Source organism: Myiozetetes cayanensis, unplaced genomic scaffold (assembly GCF_022539395.1).
Source record: "Myiozetetes cayanensis isolate MyiCay16 unplaced genomic scaffold, myiCay2020 scf26, whole genome shotgun sequence".
Classification (NCBI taxonomy): domain Eukaryota; kingdom Metazoa; phylum Chordata; class Aves; order Passeriformes; family Tyrannidae; genus Myiozetetes; species Myiozetetes cayanensis.
The window spans coordinates 5,423,737-5,444,489 of record NW_026087477.1 but is presented as its reverse complement, the minus strand read 5'-3'; the positions used below and the strand labels follow the sequence as shown (position 1 = coordinate 5,444,489).

Genomic DNA, 20,753 nt, shown 5'->3' with positions numbered 1-20,753 from the left:
GTGGAAGGATATCTGAGACAACTTTCCTTTCTCCCCCTTTATGCCCAAGAATCACATTTAACTGCAGCAAAATTATTTAGTCACAAACAGTATTTAAAAGCAAACAAAAACAAAAAAATTGGTTAAAGTGCAATAAATCTGTAAGGCATTAAAGCAGTTTATTATTGCCTGAGGGGAGGCAGTTAACATGTAATGGTTATTTCTGACTAAATCCAGAGTAGAACCTCAAAAAACTCTCATGTTTTACTGAGCAGTTATTTGGTTGTCTTTGCTGTATTTTCTGCAAGGTTTTGGGAGTATTTAAAATATAAATTTAAAACTTAGATTGAAGAAAGGCATTTAATGTGGACTGAGCCTTCCCAGCAGCTCTGCTGTGCCCTGGTACACAAAACTCCTTCGGGTTCACTTCGAAAATCAGGAATATGAGCTCACCATTCCCAAATGTGAGACCACAGTGAAAGGAGAAAGCCAGACCTGGAGCAAATGAGGTTAAAAAATCACCTCTTTTTTGCATATTCCTGTTGAATCTGAACAAGATTCCCAAGTTTTAACCCCAGACACCTTGATCCAAAGCAGCAGCACTGCAAGCCTTCAAATAAAAACCTTCAAATAAAGTAACCAGAGCCCATTATTCTTATGAGAAAGAAGCTCAGAAACCTTGCAAAGCAATCAGAAACCTCAATTACTGCACTGCTTTGGCCAGAAAGTTAATTCCTGTATCAGATTAATGCCTTAATAAGGACTAATTCCCAGTTTTCCTTCAACAAACCTCCCAGAACCACAAGCCTGAAGGGCTGTCCTCAGCAACTTGCTCAACTTCTTTAGGTCCCTTCAGGTTTTTATAGCACAGAATTCCAAGAAATTGGATTGTTCTGTGGGTTTTGGGGGTTTTTTTGAGCATTTTGCCAACAAAAAACCAACACCTCGGGTGTATTTTTTGCACCAGGTGCTTTGGGTGCTGCCCGGGGTGGGTGTGACACACTGACCCACATTCCAGGCTCAGGAGGCAGAAAATCCATCTCCTGAGCAAGAGGAGGGAAAGAACAGCACCAGGGAACGTGAGAAGGAGCTCCAGAATTCCCTTCAGCTGGGATAGCTGCCCCTGGAATAACTTCCCCCCTTCCTCTGCACAGAGAGGTGTGGGGGAAACCCCCCAAGTTCACATCCATTTCATACCTTTTAACCCAAACTGCAGCTACGAGCAGTGATGACCATTTAAAACCGAAATTAAAGCAAAGTAATTCGAGGTAAAATGAGACCATTTAATCCCTCCCAGCTCCCAAACCTCGTCAGGGCCAAGTGCTGCTTGTTCTGCCAGCACGGAGCTGAGAACAAATATGGGAAACTTCACATAAACTCCTTATCTACCCCAAAAAACCCCTCAGAATCCTCCCCCACTCCCCTGAGTGGGTATCCAAAACTGTAAAGTAGGAGAAAACCCCAGAAATCATCTTAACCTGCCACCAACTTGCAACATTCACTTCTCAGGCCACAGGTTTTCTGTGAATTACAGGATTATTCCTACAAAATACAGGATTTCTAACAGGTATAGGGGACAAAAGGACCATCCTGTATTTTCTAAGAGTCTGGGAATTGGCAAAGAAATATAAAAATAATTAGGTTTCGGGTCACTTTTGCCACAGCACACACAGAGCATGGAAGGATTTGACATCACACAGCAAAATATAAATGTGTTCTCCCATGAAATCCAGCAAGAACATTATTGAGGAACTGCCCAATTTATAAAAGAGAACCATTTACTCCACAGAAATACAAATGAAAGCAAGTACCTTAATTAAGCCAGGGTAGCAAACGACTCTACCCACAAACCATGACGAGCCAGGACATATTTGGTCCAAACCAGAGGTTAAAAAGAGAAAAAAAAATCTTATTAAGTTTAGTGGAAAACCACCAAAACTGGACAAACACCTGTCCGACCCCACAACGGGGAGATAACAACAACAACAACAACAACACCCAAACCCACGGGAAACAACAGGATTTGTGCCCAACGTTTTGCAGGACCCACGGATTTCCAGCCCTCTCTAATTCCTCAGATGACAAACAGTGATCTCAAACAGAGCCCTGAGCAGCCCCAGAGGATCCCAGGGCCTTCCAAACCCATTAAGCAAATCCCTCACTTGTGGGGACATTTTTAGCTGTTATTAACAGGTGCTCCAGTGCAAGGGACACCAGGCACACACACTGCAAATCCTCCTCCACGTGGCACAGAAAGAGTGGGGAAAATCCCCAGCCCAAAGTCCTTCTACATTCCCCTGAATTAACTCAGAAAAATCAAGTTTCTTCTCACTGCAAAGAGCTTTTCCTTTCTCTTTTTTTTTCTTTTTTTTTCCTGCAGGCCACAGATTATTTCTGGTCACAGGTGGAACCTCCCTGCCCTTAAAAACGAGATTTCAACTCTGAAATTACATATATATAAAATATATAAATATGATTCCAGCCACCTGATGCCAACACAGAGTTTACTGTACTGCAGCTGGACAGCCCAGGAGAAAATAAGGACACATAAATCTGGATAAATAAATGTAAAATAACCCCACAGAGCCAACATGCCCATCCAGCCAAACTGGTTTGCCCAACTCACATCAACTTTCTTGTGGCCTTTTATATGGAAATAGTTCCAAGCTTTCTTCAGGAGCTGTCTGTGTTTTAAGGGGATTTAAAACACCTGGGAAATGCTCCCTCTGTTAAACCTTTGGCTGGTGAATGACAGGAGGTGAAGTGAAAGCTGCTCCCAGCACTTGGCTCCACAGCTCAGGTTCACTTCCCACAGCTGGATTTTCCACGTTCGAAATAAGCAGAATTCCCTAAAGGAAACGGGTGGGATCCTCCCTGAAAGGGCATTTTTTTGCTGTCAACTCCTCATCAAAAGCTGGTGAAAGCTCTAATGTGAGGGGGAGGCCTCACGTTCATCCTAAAGCCAAACTTGGAATGCCAGACCTGTGCACTTTGGTCTTTCATCCACTAAGAAAACTAACTTATTCTCTCTCTCTATATATATTTATTTATTTATTTATATTAAAGAAGTTGCAGTTGAGTGAGCCCAAAATATATAAATATATAGAACTATTTGTATTCTGGTTTCACCGGACCAGTTAAGGCAATTATTTCTTTTCAAGGAGCACTTAAAAAAAAAAAAAAGAGAAGAGAGAATCCTTTGAGTGAGCTTGGACAGAATTTTTCTGTCAGAAGCTGTTCCAGCGAGTGCCTCATCCCTGAACATCAGCTCTGGAACGAGGAATCACGTACTGCCACCTACACCCTCCTTTGCATGGGAGGAACTCCCTGATGGTAAAGGAACAGCCGTGGATTCCTCTTGGATTCCTTTGGGCACTGGAGGAGTCGCCTGCCCTGCCCCAACCTCCTCCTCTCATTACAGGGAACCCCAAGAATTAGGGATTTGCTGTCCAAAAGCAATTACCCCCCGAGTCCTCCAACAGTTATTTCAGGTAATTGCTGAAATGTAACTGGGAGGTTGGAATTTTCGGCTTAAGACTCCTCCGATTCTGGGAATTTTAATTCAAACAGGAAAAGGAAACAGAGGAGAGAAAAAAAGCAAAAGCTCCCAAGAAAAAAGTGAAAATGGTATTTAGGTTTTAGATGAGCAGAGCTCCTTAAAATTAACTTTTTTTGGTTAAAGGACGCTTAATTTTGGAAGGGTCAGGCTTGATCTAACACAGTTTTACCCTGGCCCAGCACAAAGACAACCGAGAGACAGAGCAAAACTCTCCCATCCCAGACCAGCAGAGCAGCACAGCCCCCGTGCCTGCCCCAGCAGCTTTATTGAGACACAGAACTTAAGGAACACACACCAAACTAAATCTCATTGGTGACTTTAATTCTTTAATGCAAAGAGCTCCAGTCATTCTGCAACACACCTGGATCCTAAGCAGCTCCAAGCCCAAGAACCCAGGGAAAGGGAAGTATCACCCTTGGATGAACCACAGAATCCTGGAATATCCTGAGTGGGAAGGGACCCACAAGGACCATCCAGTCCAACTCCTGGCCCTGCCCAGGACACCCCAACAATCCCACCCTGTCCCTCAGAGCGTTGTCCAAACACTCCTGGAGCTCTGGGGAGCCTTGGGAATTAAGCATTCCATGGGGAGCCTGGGCAGTGCCCACCACCCTCTGGGGGAAGAACCTTTCCCTGAGATCCATCCCAACTCCCCTGGCACAGCTCCAGCCCTTCCCTGGCTCCTGTCCCCGCTCCCAGAGATCGGAGCTGCAGCCCCCTCGAGGAGTCTCCCCCCAGTCCCTTCTCCAGCTGAATAATCCAAGCGCCCTCAGCCGCTCCTCCTCTCGGCTTCCCCTCGGAAGGGCTTCCCGAAGAGTTTCCCCTTCCACCACGTCCCACCAAAGCCTAATCCGGCCTCTATTTGTTCCTGCGAACCAGGGCAAACCCTGGAAACCCGGGGCGAGTCACCAAAGCGTGACCCGAGGAACAAACCCCGCGGGTCACAAAGGGGCTGGGACCCCCCCTTTCCACCTGCCCGGGGGACGAGGGGGGCACGGCGAGGGGGCCCTCAGAGGGGTCGGGGGGGCCCCCAATCACGGCAACGATACAAAATACACCTACGAGTAATACAAAAAAATTCAAAGAGAGGAAAACGGAAGGGAAGGGGGGAAAAAAAAAAAAAGCCTGGGTTTGCCCCCCAGGACTTTGACAGTCCCCAGAGGAGGAGAACAGGAATTAAAAGCCGCTGTCAACGTTCCTGCCCCCCCGGTTCTCGCACCGCGGAGCCAACCCCGGCAGCTTTCGCCGCCCTCCACCGAGCCCCGGGCCCGGCCGAACCCGCCGGGATCGCCCGCACCGTTCCCGTTCCCCGCACGGATCCCCGCGGGGCACCCCCCGACAGCCGCTGCTCGGGGGCACCGGGGACGCCCGGGGCCGGACGCCCTGAGGGGAGAGGGGGTTCCCGGGGGGCTCCCGGGGGGATCCCGCACAAAGCGGCGGCGGGGCCCGTCCCGTGCCGGGCCTGTGGGGAGGCGGCGGCCGGAGGGGCGCGGGGACGCGGGAGGGGCGCGGAGGGGTCCGCGATGTGAGGGCGGGCAGCGCCTGAGGGGCGCTGAGGGGCGGCAGCGAGCGGGGCGGCTCGGGAGGGGAGGGGGCTCACCCCCGGCGAAGGGCGGCGGGAGCGGGCCCTGCGCGCTGCCCGCGGCGGGGGCGGCCCCGGGGAGTGCCGAGGAGGGGCTGGCGGCGGGGCGGGGGCGGAGGGCGCGGTCCGGCCGTACCTGCCCGGGGGTCCGTGCGCGGCGCGGGGGGCGCAGCCGAAGGGGGGGGGGGGATCACCCCGGCAGAGCGCAGCGCCCGCGGCCGCCACCTGCGGCCCGCCCCCCCTGCGCGCCCATTGGCCGAGCGGGGCGCCGCCCGCGCTCCCATTGGCCGCGCGGCCGCCGACGGGCGGCGCTTCCAGCCAATGGTGGCGCCGCTCGCCGCACAACAAGGAGAGGGAGGGCGCCGATTGGCGGCTCCCGCGGTGTGGCGGCCCCGCCCACACCCGCGGGCGGGGCGGAGGGGCGGCCTCGCGTCGCTCAAGGGGCGGCTCAGCCAATAGCGCGCGGCCCTCGGCACGGGGCGGCCCGCCCCCTCACGGCCATTGGCTGCGGCGGGGGAAAGCCGGGCGCGGATTGGCCGAGCGGGCTGCCCGTCGGGCGGGGGAGGCGCTGGGTACGTGAGGAGCCGCACGGGGGCGGGGCAGGGGCGCTGCGGCCGCGCTGCGCCAATGGGGGGGCCCGCCAGCGCCCCCGCGGCCGGGCGGGGAACGGCAGGGAACCACGGCCTGGGGGGGCATCGGGGACCGGGGGGTCATCAATGACCGGGGGATCATCAATGACCGGGGATCATCAATGACTGGGGTCATCAATGACCGGGGATCATCAGTGACCAGGGGATCATCAGTGACCAGGGGATCATCAATCACGGGGGATCATCAATCACCGGGGGTCATCAATGACCAGGGGATCATCAATCACCGGGGATCATCAATGACCAGGGATCACCAATGACCAGGTCATCAATGACCAGGGGGATCATCAATGACCAGGGGGATCATCAATCACCGGGGGGATCATCAATGACCAGGGGGTCATCAATGACCAGGGGGGTCATCAATGACCAGGGGCATCATCAATCACCGGGGGGTCATCAATGACCAGGGGGTCATCAATGACCGGGGGGTCATCAATGACCGAGGATCATCAGTGACTGGGGGTCATCAATGACCAGGTCATCAATGACTAGGGGGGTCATCAATCACCGGGGGGATCATCAATGACTGGGGGATCATAAATGACCGGGGGGATCATCAATGACCGGGGTCATCAATGACCAGGGCATCATCAATGACCGGGGGGGTCATCAATGACTGGGGGGTCATCAATGACCGGGGGGATCATCAATGACTGGGGGGTCATCAATGACCGGGGGGATCATCAATGACCAGGGGGATCATCAATGACCGGGGGGATCATCAATGACTGGGGGATCATCAATGACCGGGGGGATCATCAATGACCAGGGGCGTCATCAATGACCAGGGGCATCATCAGTGACCAGGGGGATCATCAATGACCAGGGGATCATCAATGACCAGGTCATCAATGACCGAGGGATCATCAATGACCGGGGGGTCATCAATGACCGGGGGGATCATCAATGACCGGGGGGTCATCAATGACTGGGGGGATCATCAATGACCGAAGGGATCATCAATGACCGAAGGGATCATCAATGACCGAAGGGATCATCAATGACCAGGGGATCACCAATGACCAGGTCATCAATGACCAGGGGAGTCATCAATCACCGGGGGGGATCATCAATCCCCCCTAGCACAGCCTCACCCCCCTGGGCTGGACCCTCGACCCCTGGGAAGCCCCCCGAGGCACAGCCCAGGGCAGGGAAAAGGTGATGAGGCGCTGGAAGGGGCTGCCCAGGGAGGTTTGGATTCCCCTCATCCCTGGAGGTGTCCCAGGAAGGACCTGGGATGTGGCACTCCCTGCTCTGGGCTGGGATCAATCACAGTTTGGATTTGATGATCCAGACACCACAGACAGGGAATAGGGTTGGAAAAGACCTCTGAGAGCAAGTCCAGCCTTTGCCCCAACACCACCACGGCTGCTCAGTGGGGGCACAGCCCCAAGTGCCACATCCACACCCTTCTGGACACCTCCAGGGATGGGCCTGACCATCCACACACACCCCAGACTCTCTCCCCAAACTGCCTGCAGCTCCAGGAGCGCTGCCAGGACGAAGAACTATCAGGGACGCTCTTTACTTTGAGCTCATTAAGCCCCGCAGAGCATCAGCTCTGTTGCATTCCCTGGGAATTCCCAAAATAGCTTGGTTTTTTTGCAACATTGTCACCCTTCCTTCCGAACTCCCGACCCCAAAAACAACTTTGTTACCAACTCAGGCGGTGGGATTTTTACTCCGGAATTTCACAGCAGAGATGAGCACCGGAGTGGATGGAAGGGAAACATCATCCCATTAATCACCTCCAGCATTAAAACACAGTTCCTTCATGTCCACAACACCCCTCTGGTAGCACAGGAATTTCCCCAGTAGGGCTTTATAATTTGGGACTTCGCAGATCCCACCATAAAAGTGCCTGAGAAATTCTAATTTATGCAAAAAAAACCCCCCAACAATCAAACAAACCAAAAAACTCTGACACTTCTGTAGGAAAACAAAAAGTTTGTTTTCCAAAGTCCAAATAATAACAACAGCAATAAACTAAGGAAGTCACTGCAGGCAGTTCTTTCAATTTAAATACAGAAACTCCTCCTCAGTTTCACTCCCTCACCCCCAGTTCTTCCCCTCACAACACAGAATAAAAAGTGGAAGGACGTTTTCAGTGAAATCCAAACACCTGAAAGTGCTCAATGTTAAACACTGACCTTAGAATAAACTTATTTTAAAGAGGGCAGATGGTGCCACTGCTGCTTAATTTCACAGATTTGTTTCCAACACCTTCCTGCTTTTTCCATTTCCTTCGTCTGCGTTTGTGAAAAGCTTCAGTGGTTGAAGCCTCTGCTTAGTGGGACATAAATGCAAATTCCTGCACAAGCAACTGGGGCTGCAAAGCTGCTCTGGAGACAGAGAATCAAAGGAAAACAGTCAACATTTAATTTGAAAAAAAGTTATTTATTTTGAGAACTTCAGCTTGCACATTGTACAAAAATTTGACAAATTCAACAACAACAACAACAAAAAAAATCTATAAAATGCTGTGGGGTGGGTTGTTTTTTTTTTCCCTAACATATTAACATAATAGTTTTCCAAAGGGTAAGAGTTAAGAAAGCCAAAAATAGGCACATTTGTTCCAGTCTGTCTGCAGAAAAGTGTGAGTAAAAACATCCCTGTCTTGCTGAGGTATCAAACTGCAAACTTTGGCAATGGTAGAAAAATACAAAGTGAGCCTTCTCGGTGGCAGGTCCAATACAAAATGGTTCGTACAAAAGCCAGAATTGGTTATTTTACATTTCCAGGTAGAAATGCAGTGAAACAAAGGAGGAAAAAAAAAAAAACCAACCAAACCTTAATTCACCTATCACTAGGAAACCTGATCCTCTGCAAATCCACGCTAATCACACACAGATACAGTGGTGTTTTTTTTCCAGGTTACCAAAGATCTGGCTGGCAAGTTTAAAACGATTCAGTGCTTAGGAAAAAAAAAAATTTAAAAAAAAAAAAAAAAAAAGATCTATATGGTGATTCAGAGCCCAGTCTTCCAGCAAAGGACAAAAGGCACTTAAGAATGGCTTTAGGATATTCCACAATGGCATTTTCGGGACAGAGGACAGCGCCTGGCTGAACAAATCCTTCCCTACGACGAGTCCAGTGAGGTAGTACTTCGTATTGCTCCAACTACTTGGCTCTAAAGCAAGCAGCTTTATGGTTTTGATATATAAAATTAGCAGGAAATGGCTTTTTGTCAATAGTATAAAACCCCAGTTCTTACCAAAAAAAAAAAAAAAAAAAAAAATAGCATACAGCCACTCGTGGTACAAAGCCAGGAACCATCTCGTACAAATTGAGTATCAAAAATGCTGCCAAGGTGATGCACAAGTCTACCTTGATGGCCAAATCCCCAGACAGTGAAGATTGTTCTAGCAACCAAGCCATTTTTGGAATTAAAAAAAAAAAAAAAAAAATAAAGGGGGGCGTGAGGGGAAGGGGCAACTCTGAGAACTTTCCTCATCATTAGCAGCCTCACCGGAAGCACTTTCAGTCCATTAAGAACAAATAATTCTGTGCTGATGAATGGCAGGTTTGAGGGGAGCAAAAACAACATTAAGAACAACAAAAAAAAAAAAAGAGCAAACTTCAACATTTAGAACGAAAACAAAATCCACAGAACGTACAAAAGGACAGTCCTTGGAGATTATAGTTGTTTTAAAAACAAGGAAGACTTCAAACCTTTTTGTTTGTGTTATTTTTTTTTTAAGAGGGGGTCTGGGACTACTTTTTTTGTTTGTTTTGTGGGTTTTTTTGTTTTTCTTTTTAAATTAAGCCCATGACAAGTGTGAACCCAAGGGATGGAGAAGTGCTTTGCCAGAATCACCGGCCGTTGCCGTAGCCAGGGAAGAGCTGGGTGAGGATGTCCTGCAGGGGCTCGTTCACCTCCATTCTGTAGCTCTTGCCCAGGTCGTAGCGACAGGCAGGGCAGCTGTAAACGTCAGCACGGAAGGATCTGTCCAGACAGTCCTGAGGGACACAAGAATTCCTGGTTAAAGGGGTGTGTTGGCTCCAGGTTTTCAGCTGGGAAGGTTGAGGCGGAGGGAAAACTTCAGCGCCTCAGCTGAAACGTCAGCGTGTTCTAATCACCTCATCAGAGTTCCCAGGGACCAGGGAAGCCAACACTGAGTTGGATTCCACGTCACCTTTTTGGAATCAAACCCATTAAGAGCAAAAATGGTCAAAAAAGGGGTTGCTGGGAGGGATGAAGAAGAAAATAAAGGGAAGGGATCTGTCCCAAGAACAGAGGACAATGACACAGCAGCTTCGGAAAACTGCTGAGGACAAAGGGGTTGAGATGAACAGATAAAGATGGTACAGAATGGTTTGGGTTGGAAGGGACCTTTAAGATCATCCAGTGCCAACCCTGCCATGGGCAGGGACATCTTCCACCAGCCCAGGGTGCTCCAACCTGGCCTTGGACACTCCCAGGGATGGGGCAGCCACAGCTTCTCTGCCCAACCTGTGCCAGGGCCTGCCCACCCTCCCAGAGAGGAATTCCTGCCCCATATCCCATCCAACCCTGCCCTCTGGCACTGGGAAGCCATTCCCTGCATCCCACGTCCAAAATCCCTCTAAACCTTCCTAACACTAAAGGACACTAATTCCTGGCCAAAAACCCCCAAACCAACCAAGGTGTCCCAGCCACCCCAACCCTGTGCCCACTCGTGAGGCAGCTCAGGGCTGAGTGAGCTCAGCAGGGCCCAGGGCCCCTCACCTTGCACACGTTGTGCTGGCAGACGGTTGTGACGGGCCGGAACACGACCTCCTGACAGCAGATACACAGGAAGGCCTCCTCCACCTTACTGAGGAATTTCTGGAAAGATAACACTGGAATCAACTTATTGCTATCACCCTCTGAAAAAATATATAAAAAAAAACCCCAAACAACCCAGAATCCCCACCCCACATTAAATGCAAGGGATTTACTTCGGCCACTACAAATCTTAACGTGTAAAAACGGTCACATTAACCATGCTGGGGGTGCCTGCACTAAAATAAAACCACTGTAGGTCTGAGGCTGTTTCTTTGATGCAGCCAAGGTTTGTATCTAGGGACACAGCACAGCTACAGCTGGCCCTGTATTTGTGGGGTGAAAGTCCCTTTATTTGTGGGGATCAAAAGCAGGATATACCGGTCCATCTTTGAGTGCCTCTAGTACTTCATTCCACAGTTTTTCATTGGCTTCATCACGTTTTATAAGAGATTTCTGCTGGGCTGTCAGCTTGTATGGCTCAACTTTAGTTTTCTTCGGAGTCCCTTCTGGGGAGGAGACGAGTTTTTCCTCCCCACCTGAAAGAAAAACACAGTGATTTTTTTTGAACCAAATGAAAAAAAAACCACCAGAAAAAAAATGAAGCAAAATGCACAAAAACCTACAAGGCTTTCTATATCCACTTGTCTACTCCACAAACCTGCTGATTTCCTTTTCCTCTTTCCTTTCCTCGGGGTATCAAACTCATCCTCTTCGTTATTTTCTTTTTCCTTATCTTTATTTGCAACAGCTTCCAAATATCCTTCAGGGTACTACAAGGAGACAAAACAAAGAGCATCCAATGCAGACACACCAGTTCAGACTTGACAGACCAATACAGGTCCAAGGCTGACCTCTGATGAACTGCTCCAGGGGCAGTTTTAATCTATTTTAAGCAACAGATCCCTGCTCTTGTTGAAGCAGTTATGCAGACTATGGAAATCTCATACAAAAAAAAGTGAGTTTTGCCCTTTCAGCCTCCTGATGTATAAAGAAATAAAATACCCCAAGAATGGAAGCATTTGTGCCCCCCCTCAGTCTGAACCATTACATAAGAGCATGGAACAGAAAAATTCCTCCTATCCATGAAGTTCAGTGGGCAGGTGACATCCCAAGGGAGTACCTGCATTGTCAGGCCCAGCTTTTCCATCCTGTCCTTTCCCTCCTTGGTCCAAGGAGCAGGTTCCTCGTCGTCCCTCCTGAGCAGGTAACGCCACACCAAAAATCCCGATTTCCCCGTCTCGGGCCAGTATTTCACAACCTGGAAAAGTCAAGAGCGAGCCCATCACGACCTGCAAAGCCCCCTGGCCAAGTTATCTTCTCCCAGTCCAGCCAGTGAACTCCCAAACCCCCTCACCTTGTATATCCCATCGTATCTGTTGCCTTCCTCGGGGGCGTATTTGCTGTGTTTGCCTCCCTTGACGTTCCTGACCACCCGGACGGGCTTCCCAGCCCTCCAGTCCTTGGCTTCTGCCCCGTGTTTGTCGTTGATGGGGGCACTGCAGTTCAGGGCCAGAGCTCTGCAACACGAACTCCAGTCAGCTCAGGGCATTTACCACTCTGCCTTCAATAACTACCCTTCGACACAACTTGTGTCCAACAGCAAGAGCTCTGCAGACAGTGATTAACCCTGCTGATGGGGGGCATATTTAATTATTCATGACCTAACCCTAATGTACCAGCACAGACCACCCCACTCCACTCAAGCCCATGCTTATTTTTAAACTCACATATGGTCTGGCCTCCCAAGGTGACCATGGGCTGTAAAAGCCTTCAGGAGAGAGCATGAACACTCCTGCCCCAATTCACTACCCTGTGCCTCAAGATTCAGCCAATATTACACGTGACACCGATACCATTTACAGTTCAGTTCCATTACAGTGCATATTCCCACTACCCAGCTGATCTGCAGCCTCCCAGCACCATTCTGATGGTTTTTCCCTGGGTACAAATGATTCCTGGCAGTGGCAGACTGCCAGGCACCGAGGTCAGGGTGGGGCACAAGTGTTGCCAACCTGTTCATGTTGGTGAGTTTCTGGTCACAGGACTGCTCAGCCGTGCGTTTGTTCCCGGAGAGGTCCCGCCCTCCGCTCCCCGTGTAGGTGAAGGAATTCCCATGGTCCTGAAATGCACGGGGATGGTGTTGGCACATTCACAAGAACAACTCAATAAAAGCAGAAGAGCAAAATCAAGTGGGTTTAGCAGCGTTTTCTCAAAACAAGGGAAGATGCTTCCTGTGTTTAAGCTCCCAGGTTGGGTCTGTGGCCCTCCCTGAGGCTGCCTGGAGAGCAGAGTCAGGGTGACAGGGTGACAGGGTGACAACTGTTGTCTTGTCCCACCCCTGAGCAGTGCCAAGGACCTCTGGGCTGCACGTGGCTCACACAGGATCTCCTGGAAGAGAAGATCTGGCAGCACAGGCCACGAGACTCTGCTCAAACTGTGGGTGCATTGGAGACCCCGAAACGGCAGCTGAGGATTCTGAGATCAAAAGCTGACACGGGGATATAAAACTTCGTTTAGATGATCCTGTTGCTCGGGTCGGCACATTTGGCTGCAGTTTTTCCTTGCCTGATTTTCTTCTGAAGGAAATAAGTGTAGATGGGCAAGTGCCTGATGCCTGATGTGGAGTGTGAAAAGTAATTAAGGCCAAGCTTCGGTTCTGGGTGTAAATAATCACGATTTACTTACTACGTCATCTTCATAGCCTCCTGACAGGACCAAGGAATAGGCCCCATCGTTGCTTCTGCCATGTATCCCTGCAACATGGGGCCTGTGGACTCCGGATTCGCTCACCTGCAAAACCAGAAACAGTTTGCAAGGCTCCAAACAACGTGAACACCCCTTGGCCTTGGAGCTGAACTAAACACCGTTCCAGATTTGGTTTGAAACTGCTCTCACTGCTATCCTCCAAAAAGCTCCAGGTAGAGGAAAGGAAAGAAAAATAAAAATGTTTCTTAAAAAAGAAAAAAAAAATAGCCACTGAGTATTTCAGTCAGTTGAAAAGATGGGTAAGTTTTGAGATGTGAATTTAGGAATTTGGATCTTACTGAGATAGCTTATTAAAAAGCTCCAGGGATTTAGGAATAATAGATATTAAATATTTGTATAGGGGGATTGGTTTTGAAAGACTTGTAATAGCAACCTTCACCTGGATGCTTGGGAAAAAAGATCTGGATAGGTCAGTGCTTTTTATTTCCCCAACTTTCCAACAGGATGAGAAACCTTCTTTTTAATATATGTAAACATCTGAGTGACTCTTTCCAGGGGAACAGGGGGAGATACTACAGAACTCCAGGACAAACTCCTGGAAACAAACATGCTTGCTTTGGGTTGAGTTACCAAAAAGAGCACTGAAATAAAAAATAAACCAGGCCTTGATAGGCCTGGACAACACAACATTAGTTCTGGAACACTTGATCCAGACAAAGCCGGAATTCTCTCCCTCCTGCACTCACACAGGCAGTGACACCCACTCTGAGATTAACTCTTTCTTGTAAGAGCTGCGTCCTTCCCATTTTTCCAGCTTTTCCAGGCCAGGATTCAGCTCCATACCTGAACTCTGAACTTCCACATGGTGCCAACGGGAATCCCAGGGATTGGTCCGTAGTGGTTGGAGGGGACAATGGTGCATTCCTTGGTGCGACCCACACACGCCATGCCCTGGATCAGAGAGCAGGACCAGTGAGCCAAGAGCCCAAAGGAACTGAACAACAACACAACACACGCTGCTCCTGGGAGTAAAACAGCTCTGAACTGACCTTGCCCCAGTCCCTCCGTGAGGAGGAGTTGGCAGATGCCATCTTCTGTTTCTTTTTGCTTTCTTTTAACCTCTCTCCTGCTAAAACCACCTCGCTGGCATCGTTTCGACACTCGGGGCAATACCTGAAAGTCAGGGAAAATTAACAAGTAGCAAAGCCTTGAATTAAAAGAGAATTTCATCAAAACACACTGAGTTGTGTTACAATTCTCCCTGTGAAACTAGATAGGACATGGAAACTCTCCACACTGGAATTAGACCTGTACCAGGTACTGTCCTTGCAGCACCTTCTAAGCCACTGCTGATGCATCAGGAAAACAGCTCTATCATGAAATCATTGTAAAAAATGCTGAAAGGGGTCAGAGGGAATAAAGCAGTGTATTTTACTATCTATATGTACATTGAAAGGTGTATTTCACTAATTACATCACATATTTCATATACAAACCAGCATCTGTCACCAGCCTGATCTGATGGTGGGGCCTGTGCAGTTACAATATTTGCCACCAAAGGGCAGCCTCAGACCTCACTTTCTGCTCCTAATTAGATGGTATTTGTGCTACCACACACACAACTCACCAGTCCTCATCATCTGGAATGCTGCTGAGGGGAGGGTTGAGGCAGTAGATGTGGAAGGCCATGTCACACTCGTCACACATGAGCTGCTTGTCTGGATCTTGTTTCCCTCCACAGATGTGACAAGCACAGACTCTGCAGGTCTTGTTTGGGTTGTCCTTGCAGGCTTTGCACACAGGTCCACTCTGTCCTGTGAGCAAACACAAAGCAGGCTCAGAATGGTTGAAGGAGACACAACTAAACGTGTCTTGAGACCTTTGATCCTCAACAAGGACAATCAGCAGAACATCACAGGGTAAGACAGAACATGCAAGAACTCCACCAGACTCACGTTTGGGTGTTCCAGATGGGATGGGGGAAGCAGTGCCTGGTTCCTCAATTTTATAGATTTCATCCACTAACGTGATTGTGCAGTCGTTCAAGGAGTCACCAGCTTCCCTGGAAGTTGGGAAAGGTAAGAGATCAGACTGTGGGAGTATCCCACAGCACGAGTTCACAGCTGTGCACGTACCAGACTGCTCTGGTATTAAGAATCAAATCATTTTTATGCAATTAGAGGGTATCCCCTTTTGTCTCAGTGAGATTCCAAGCACTTAGAGCATCCCAGATATCATCAGAGACTGTTCTGCCTCCCCCCAGGTATATTCCAGATTGATCCTTCTTGATGAAAGAAATGGTGCAGCAGAAGTGCTGGGGAGAGGGAAGAAGTCCCTGTCCTTTTTGGGTGACTGACTTCTTCATGCTGCAGCTTTGATTAACTTCCACTGGGGAACTGGGCACTTTAGGGAATCACTGAGGATGCTGATCCATGGATTCACTTATGCTGAGAAGCTGGGAAATTCAATTTATTCCACGTTACGGATTTGCTTACCCAAGCAGTATCTTTGCATTGATCTCCCTGGTCATTTTTGATTCCCTTTTCTGCAGGATCTCAGCATCATACCAAAAGCCCCTCTCTTTTGGTTCGTCAGGGTTGTAGTTGACCATCACCACCTGCCCCACTTCCAGCTGGTGCCACTTCAAAATAGTCCGTGCCCGGGCCCGAACGTTACTGGAGCTCATCTGCACCACTCCATTCTCTGGATAACTTGGAGGGAGGGACAGAGAAGGAAAATCAGATTCAATATCAGTTTGAGAAGTGATAGATTATATCCAGGCAGGTCGATTTTGCTGTGCAACAGAAGAATAAAACCTCCTTCTCCCCCACAGACACAGCCAGAACTGACCAGCCTAAAGTTGCTACTCCTGCATCCCATTTCATCTGCATAACAGCCCTTCACATTTCCAAAAACGCGATTCCAGCCCCCTGGAACTCCCAACTGCAAACCAGCCTGACAGTGACACAACCACCAGTTCACCTGGTGGATCCTTCCCGCTAAAATCCCCCAGGGACATCACGACCCAAACTCACTCGTCGTATTTCACGTGGTAGATCACATCTTCCTCGGGGACGAGCTGCCCAGGGGCCGTGCAGCTCTCAGCTGCTTCCCTGGCAGGCTTTTTCCTGGTCACATTGACCACCGTGGCTTCAAACCATGCTCCCATGTCGGTGTCCCGGGCGTCGACCAAGTCGTTGATCTGCACGCAGAGGATTTGTAAATTAACCGTTCATTGCCAAACCTACTGGGAGTTTGATCACCTCGAGAACTTCATCGTTATCAAGACGTTTACAGATCGTCTTTAAAACTAACATTTCCTTTGCTTTGCCCTCCAGTCTGCTCAGGTTGAACTTAAAAGATTATAAGTCCATTTTACACCACCAGCCTTCTTAGCAAGCACAAAGCATTCTTATTTAGCCTGTAGCAGACTTTCAAACTGTCTCGCTCGTGGTGTGGCAAAGACACCACTAGATCTGTAATAAAATCCATTCAAACACACAAGTGAAACGATTCTGAACATCTGCTTGAGATTTCCTTCTGTTCATTCAAGAAAGTTTCAGCTTTGACAAAATGCAGTGACCCCGAGCAAAAATACTGGGAAAATTTTTAAAATCAAACCAGGCACTCTGGATGCCTTTTTGGGTTTTTTTTTAATAATCAATTAATGTATTGTAGTTTTAGTTCAAAGGATAAAAATGAAAAAAAAAAAATAAATATTTCGACCTACAACATGTTGCATTTTGTGGGTTTGTGGCTTGGTTGGTATTTTTGTCTTTGTTGTCAGAGGGTTTTAAGAGGGAAAAACAAAAAAAAGCAACTACCCACACAATTGAGGCATAAAGGATCTTCAGAAATTCTCAACCACAGAGGAACAATTCCCACCCAAGGGGAGAATTTAAGGAAAAAATGATATTTTTTGGTTGTTTTTTTTTGATGACTCACCTTATAGAGGCCAAAGACGGGGTGGGTCCAGTCGGGCTGTGCTGCTGTGCTGGGCTGTCCCTCCAGTTCCAGGGCAGCCTCCCCGTTGTGGGAGCTCTTGTCGGAGTCGCTCTGGCCGGAGCCGCAGCCGGAATCCGTGTCGGAGAGCTCGGGATCCTTCTCCTTGCTCCCAGCAGGAAGCACTGCCGGGCTTTGCCTGACCAGGAGCTGAACGATATCGTTCAGCCCCACGCTGTAATCGAAAAGGGAGTGCCCATCTTCCATCTGCAGGGAAAGCACCAAAGCAGTTGGTTATTCCCTCATCCCGGCTCCAGAGGTCCCTCCGTGCCAAGAAGGACCACGTGGCTTTCAAACCATTAACAGTCGCTCCCTGGGCAGCTCCTCACCATCACACTTACTGCTACATTCTTATTCTTACTATTTTGTTATTATTTTTCTTATTTTTCTCAATGGTCCCACAAGCTACAAGAGCAAGGTTTCTGTGTTGCCCTAGACTTGTTACCAGGCTAAGCCACAGCCACTTAGACATCTGAGAAAAGGTTTTGCAGCACATTCCCTAGAAATATCAATGCTGGGAAGGAGAACTTAAAAGAATTACAGATCCCCAGCATTCCCATCAGGACCTGAAGATAATTACGTGTTACCTGCAAATTAGAAAAGGAATTATTTCTTCCTTAATTCAGACACGTCCTGAACGTTAACACAGACCGGTTGTAACTGTGAATGATCCAGGTTGTTACACCATCTCCACTAATTGTGGCACTGAGTAGAAGCCAAAGAGTTAATCACCCCCTTTCCTCCAGGCCAACACACAATTTTTCCATTGCAAGTTAAATCAAAAAAAAAAAAAGACCCAACTCAACTTGAAACCACCCAATCTCTCTTTAGCGTGGCCTCATTTCACAACCTCTGTAATTCTGAGAGTTTATCTGGCAAGTCTGGCACTGGATGCAGTCAAATCAAGACCCTGCCCCTGCAAAAGGAGAAGTGCAGAGGCACAGATAGGTATCTCAAGATTTTGAAGGAGCACATCCTTTTTAGGGTTAACATGTAAGAGTGGAGGCCTCGGAGCAGTCAGAAGTTCAGACAAGCTTCCCCACATATTTAAGGTCTGACTAAGAAACTACACAGGAAATGATCGTCCCCTTCCAGCCCAAACCACGAGAAAAAAGCAATCCCTGGAGCTTTGTTCTCTATCAGGGGGGAAGCAGAGCGAAACCACAAAAATTTACACTTCACAGGAATGACTGTGATAATTCAATTCTGATTTATGGCATTGAGGGCCTATGGAACAATCCCTGGAAATCTGGCTGCACAGGAAGCCACCCGGGCTTTTTCTGCTTTAGGGGTTGAAAACTCCACGAGAACACACCAGAAAATGTCTCTTAGCCCAGAGACATCATCAGCACAGGGCACGGGTGACAACAGGTGCAAACTGAAACGGGAGAGCAGGCCCGGGAATGGGACAGGAAACCACAGAGGAGTTCAAAGCACAGGGGAAAAGAAGCACCAGCCACTGAAGACAAACCACAGGGGAAAGGTTTTAACTGACAACTCATTTTCTAACCCTGTTTGAAAGTTTTAATAACAAACTGAACATTTCCAGGGATTCCAAAAGCCAGGCAAAGCACAGTGAGTGCAGCAGGGACAAGGACCAGGAGAGGTTGTGCCTGAACTAAGAACTTCTGGAGCTGCACAAGGAGGAATCATCTTTGTAGGGCAAGCGCATCCTGACTGAAAACTCATCACTGCTACTGAAAATCGGTTTATCTGCACTGATTTCAGGGCAAGGCTGACAGCTGGGCACCTACCCTGGGCCACTCCCCACCCCTTATCACTTGATTTACAACACAAAAAGGTGATTAATGCACCCAAATCTACCTTAACCCAGGAGAAAGGTGGGTTAAACCCAGCAGTCCCTCAGAGATGTTGCCCCAGCTCAGAAGTTTCTCTGGCAGGAAGGTTTTGCAGCACAGGATTAAGCAGGATATGGAAAATGTATTTGAAAACAGTTTCAGCTGACTTTAATGCTAATTTAGGGACTTTTTTAAACTCCCAGGGAGGAGAATAGTTGCTACTCAAGTGTTCTGTACCCAGGGAGATTTTGATGCCGGAGCTGAAGAACTTCCAAAATCATGAGCTGCTTCTCCCAATTTACAGAGAAAAGCGGGATTTTCACGGTGAAACTTTAAGCACTTCAAAGAAGTCCTGGTAAGGTTCAGACGCTTTGCAAAGATGACGTCAAGGCAGGAAAGCAACACGTTGGATGGAAAATGATTAGGAGAACAGAAAATAAAGCCCACTGTGCTGCCGGCTGCTCTCAGTACAAACCCACGGGAGGAGCAGGGTGGGGTCACTAGATGGCAGCAGAACACGCCATTTCCACGCGAGTGAAAAGAAACCAGTGAAACGTAAATAAAGACACTTAAGATAAATACATTCATTAAAAATAAAGAAATTAACAGAGGATAAAGAAAGGAAGTAAAAATGAAATAAGTTAGAAATAAAGAAATCAAAATAAAGGGAGAAACAGAAGATAAAGAAATTATAGAGAAAATCAAAAAGAAAGAAATTAGAAAGTGGAAAGAAGCTATATAGAAAGAACTTAAATAGATGCAATAAATGAAAATAAATGAATAAAAATAAAGGCATTTAAAACAGAAATTTAAAATAAAGTAAAGTAAAAAAAATCAAGTAAAAAATTTGAAAATAAAAATTAGAAATAAATTAAAAAGTTAAATAACAAAAGTTAAAAACAGATAAAAATTAAAAACAAAAATTAAAAACAAATAAAAATTTAAAAACAAAAATTAAAAACGAATAAAAATTAAAAACGAATAAAAATTAAAAACAAAAATAAAAACAAATAAAAATTTAAAAACAAAAATTAAAAACAAATAAAAATTAAAACAACTACAAATTTAAAGCAAATACAAATGAAAGCAACTAAAGAACAAAGAAAAATAAATGAAAATAAATAAAACTTCGCCTCTCCAGCTGGAGGGCGAGAGGGCTGGGGTGGGGTGAGCGTCCCCTCTGCTGCTGCCGCGACGCTGTCAAACCCCCCCATCCCATCCATCCCATCCCATTCCATCCCATCCCATCCCATCCCATCCCCACTCCAACCCCGCCGGCGCCGGTACCTGCTTGCCGCGGTAGAAGAGGCGCTGCCGCTGGGGCTCCACGGCGAACACCTCGTGTATCCGCAGGCGCAGCTCCTCCACCTTGGTGAGCTTGGAGAGCGAGTCGACGCGGCGCGTCTCGGCGCCGTCCATGGTGCGCACCTGGATCCACATGGCGGCGGCGCTGCCTGCCCGGCAATGCGGGACCCGCGCTCAGCCCGGCCGCCGCTCCCGGGGGCGGACCCCGCCCGGCCCCGCGCGATGATTGGCTAGCGGCCCGCCCGGCCCGCGCGCTGATTGGCCGCCCCGCCGGCACCGGGCCCCGCCCCCCCGCGCCCCACGCGGGAGCCCCTAACGGCTCCGCTCGCCACTCGCGCGCGCCACAATTGAAACGCGCCCGCCGCGCCCACGCGCCGGGTCTCGCGCGATCATGTAAATGAGGGGATGGGGATGGGGGGGG

At 48.5% G+C, this 20,753-nt stretch overlaps 2 protein-coding genes across 2 annotated transcripts in view; both read right to left on the bottom strand.

The window, feature by feature from the left end:
- KDM4B (lysine demethylase 4B) overlaps positions 1-5,296 on the bottom strand; it is a 77,512-nt gene extending 72,216 nt beyond the window's left edge. The window contains exon 1 of the mRNA XM_050321018.1: positions 5,257-5,296. The gene's annotated coding sequence lies outside the window, so the exon portion shown is untranslated. The remainder of the gene's footprint in view (positions 1-5,256) is intronic.
- A 3,417-nt stretch (positions 5,297-8,713) lies between these two features.
- UHRF1 (ubiquitin like with PHD and ring finger domains 1) lies at positions 8,714-20,467 on the bottom strand. The gene is made up of 16 exons (XM_050321122.1): positions 20,315-20,467; positions 17,172-17,435; positions 16,262-16,428; positions 15,722-15,937; positions 15,182-15,288; positions 14,854-15,040; positions 14,276-14,399; positions 14,070-14,177; positions 13,206-13,310; positions 12,533-12,639; positions 11,875-12,037; positions 11,641-11,778; positions 11,179-11,290; positions 10,899-11,056; positions 10,482-10,580; positions 8,714-9,733 (listed from the first exon to the last, which is right to left on the bottom strand). Exons 1-16 carry the CDS (start codon positions 20,465-20,467, stop codon positions 9,587-9,589), a joined length of 2,355 nt encoding a protein of 784 aa, XP_050177079.1. The 3' UTR covers positions 8,714-9,586.
- Positions 20,468-20,753: the final 286 nt, after the last annotated feature.

Excerpts from the sequence above, each read along its gene's own strand:
- UHRF1 (XM_050321122.1), bottom strand. The coding sequence starts at position 20,467 with ATGTGGATCCAGGTGCGCACCATGGACGGCGCCGAGACGCGCCGCGTC. Across the intron at positions 13,311-14,069 it reads TGTGGAAGTTCAGAGTTCAG|GTGAGCGAATCCGGAGTCCA; the intron begins GTATGGAGCTGA and ends CTGGTTTTGCAG. Across the intron at positions 11,057-11,178 it reads GAGGAAAAGGAAATCAGCAG|GTGGGGAGGAAAAACTCGTC; the intron begins GTTTGTGGAGTA and ends TTTTTCTTTCAG.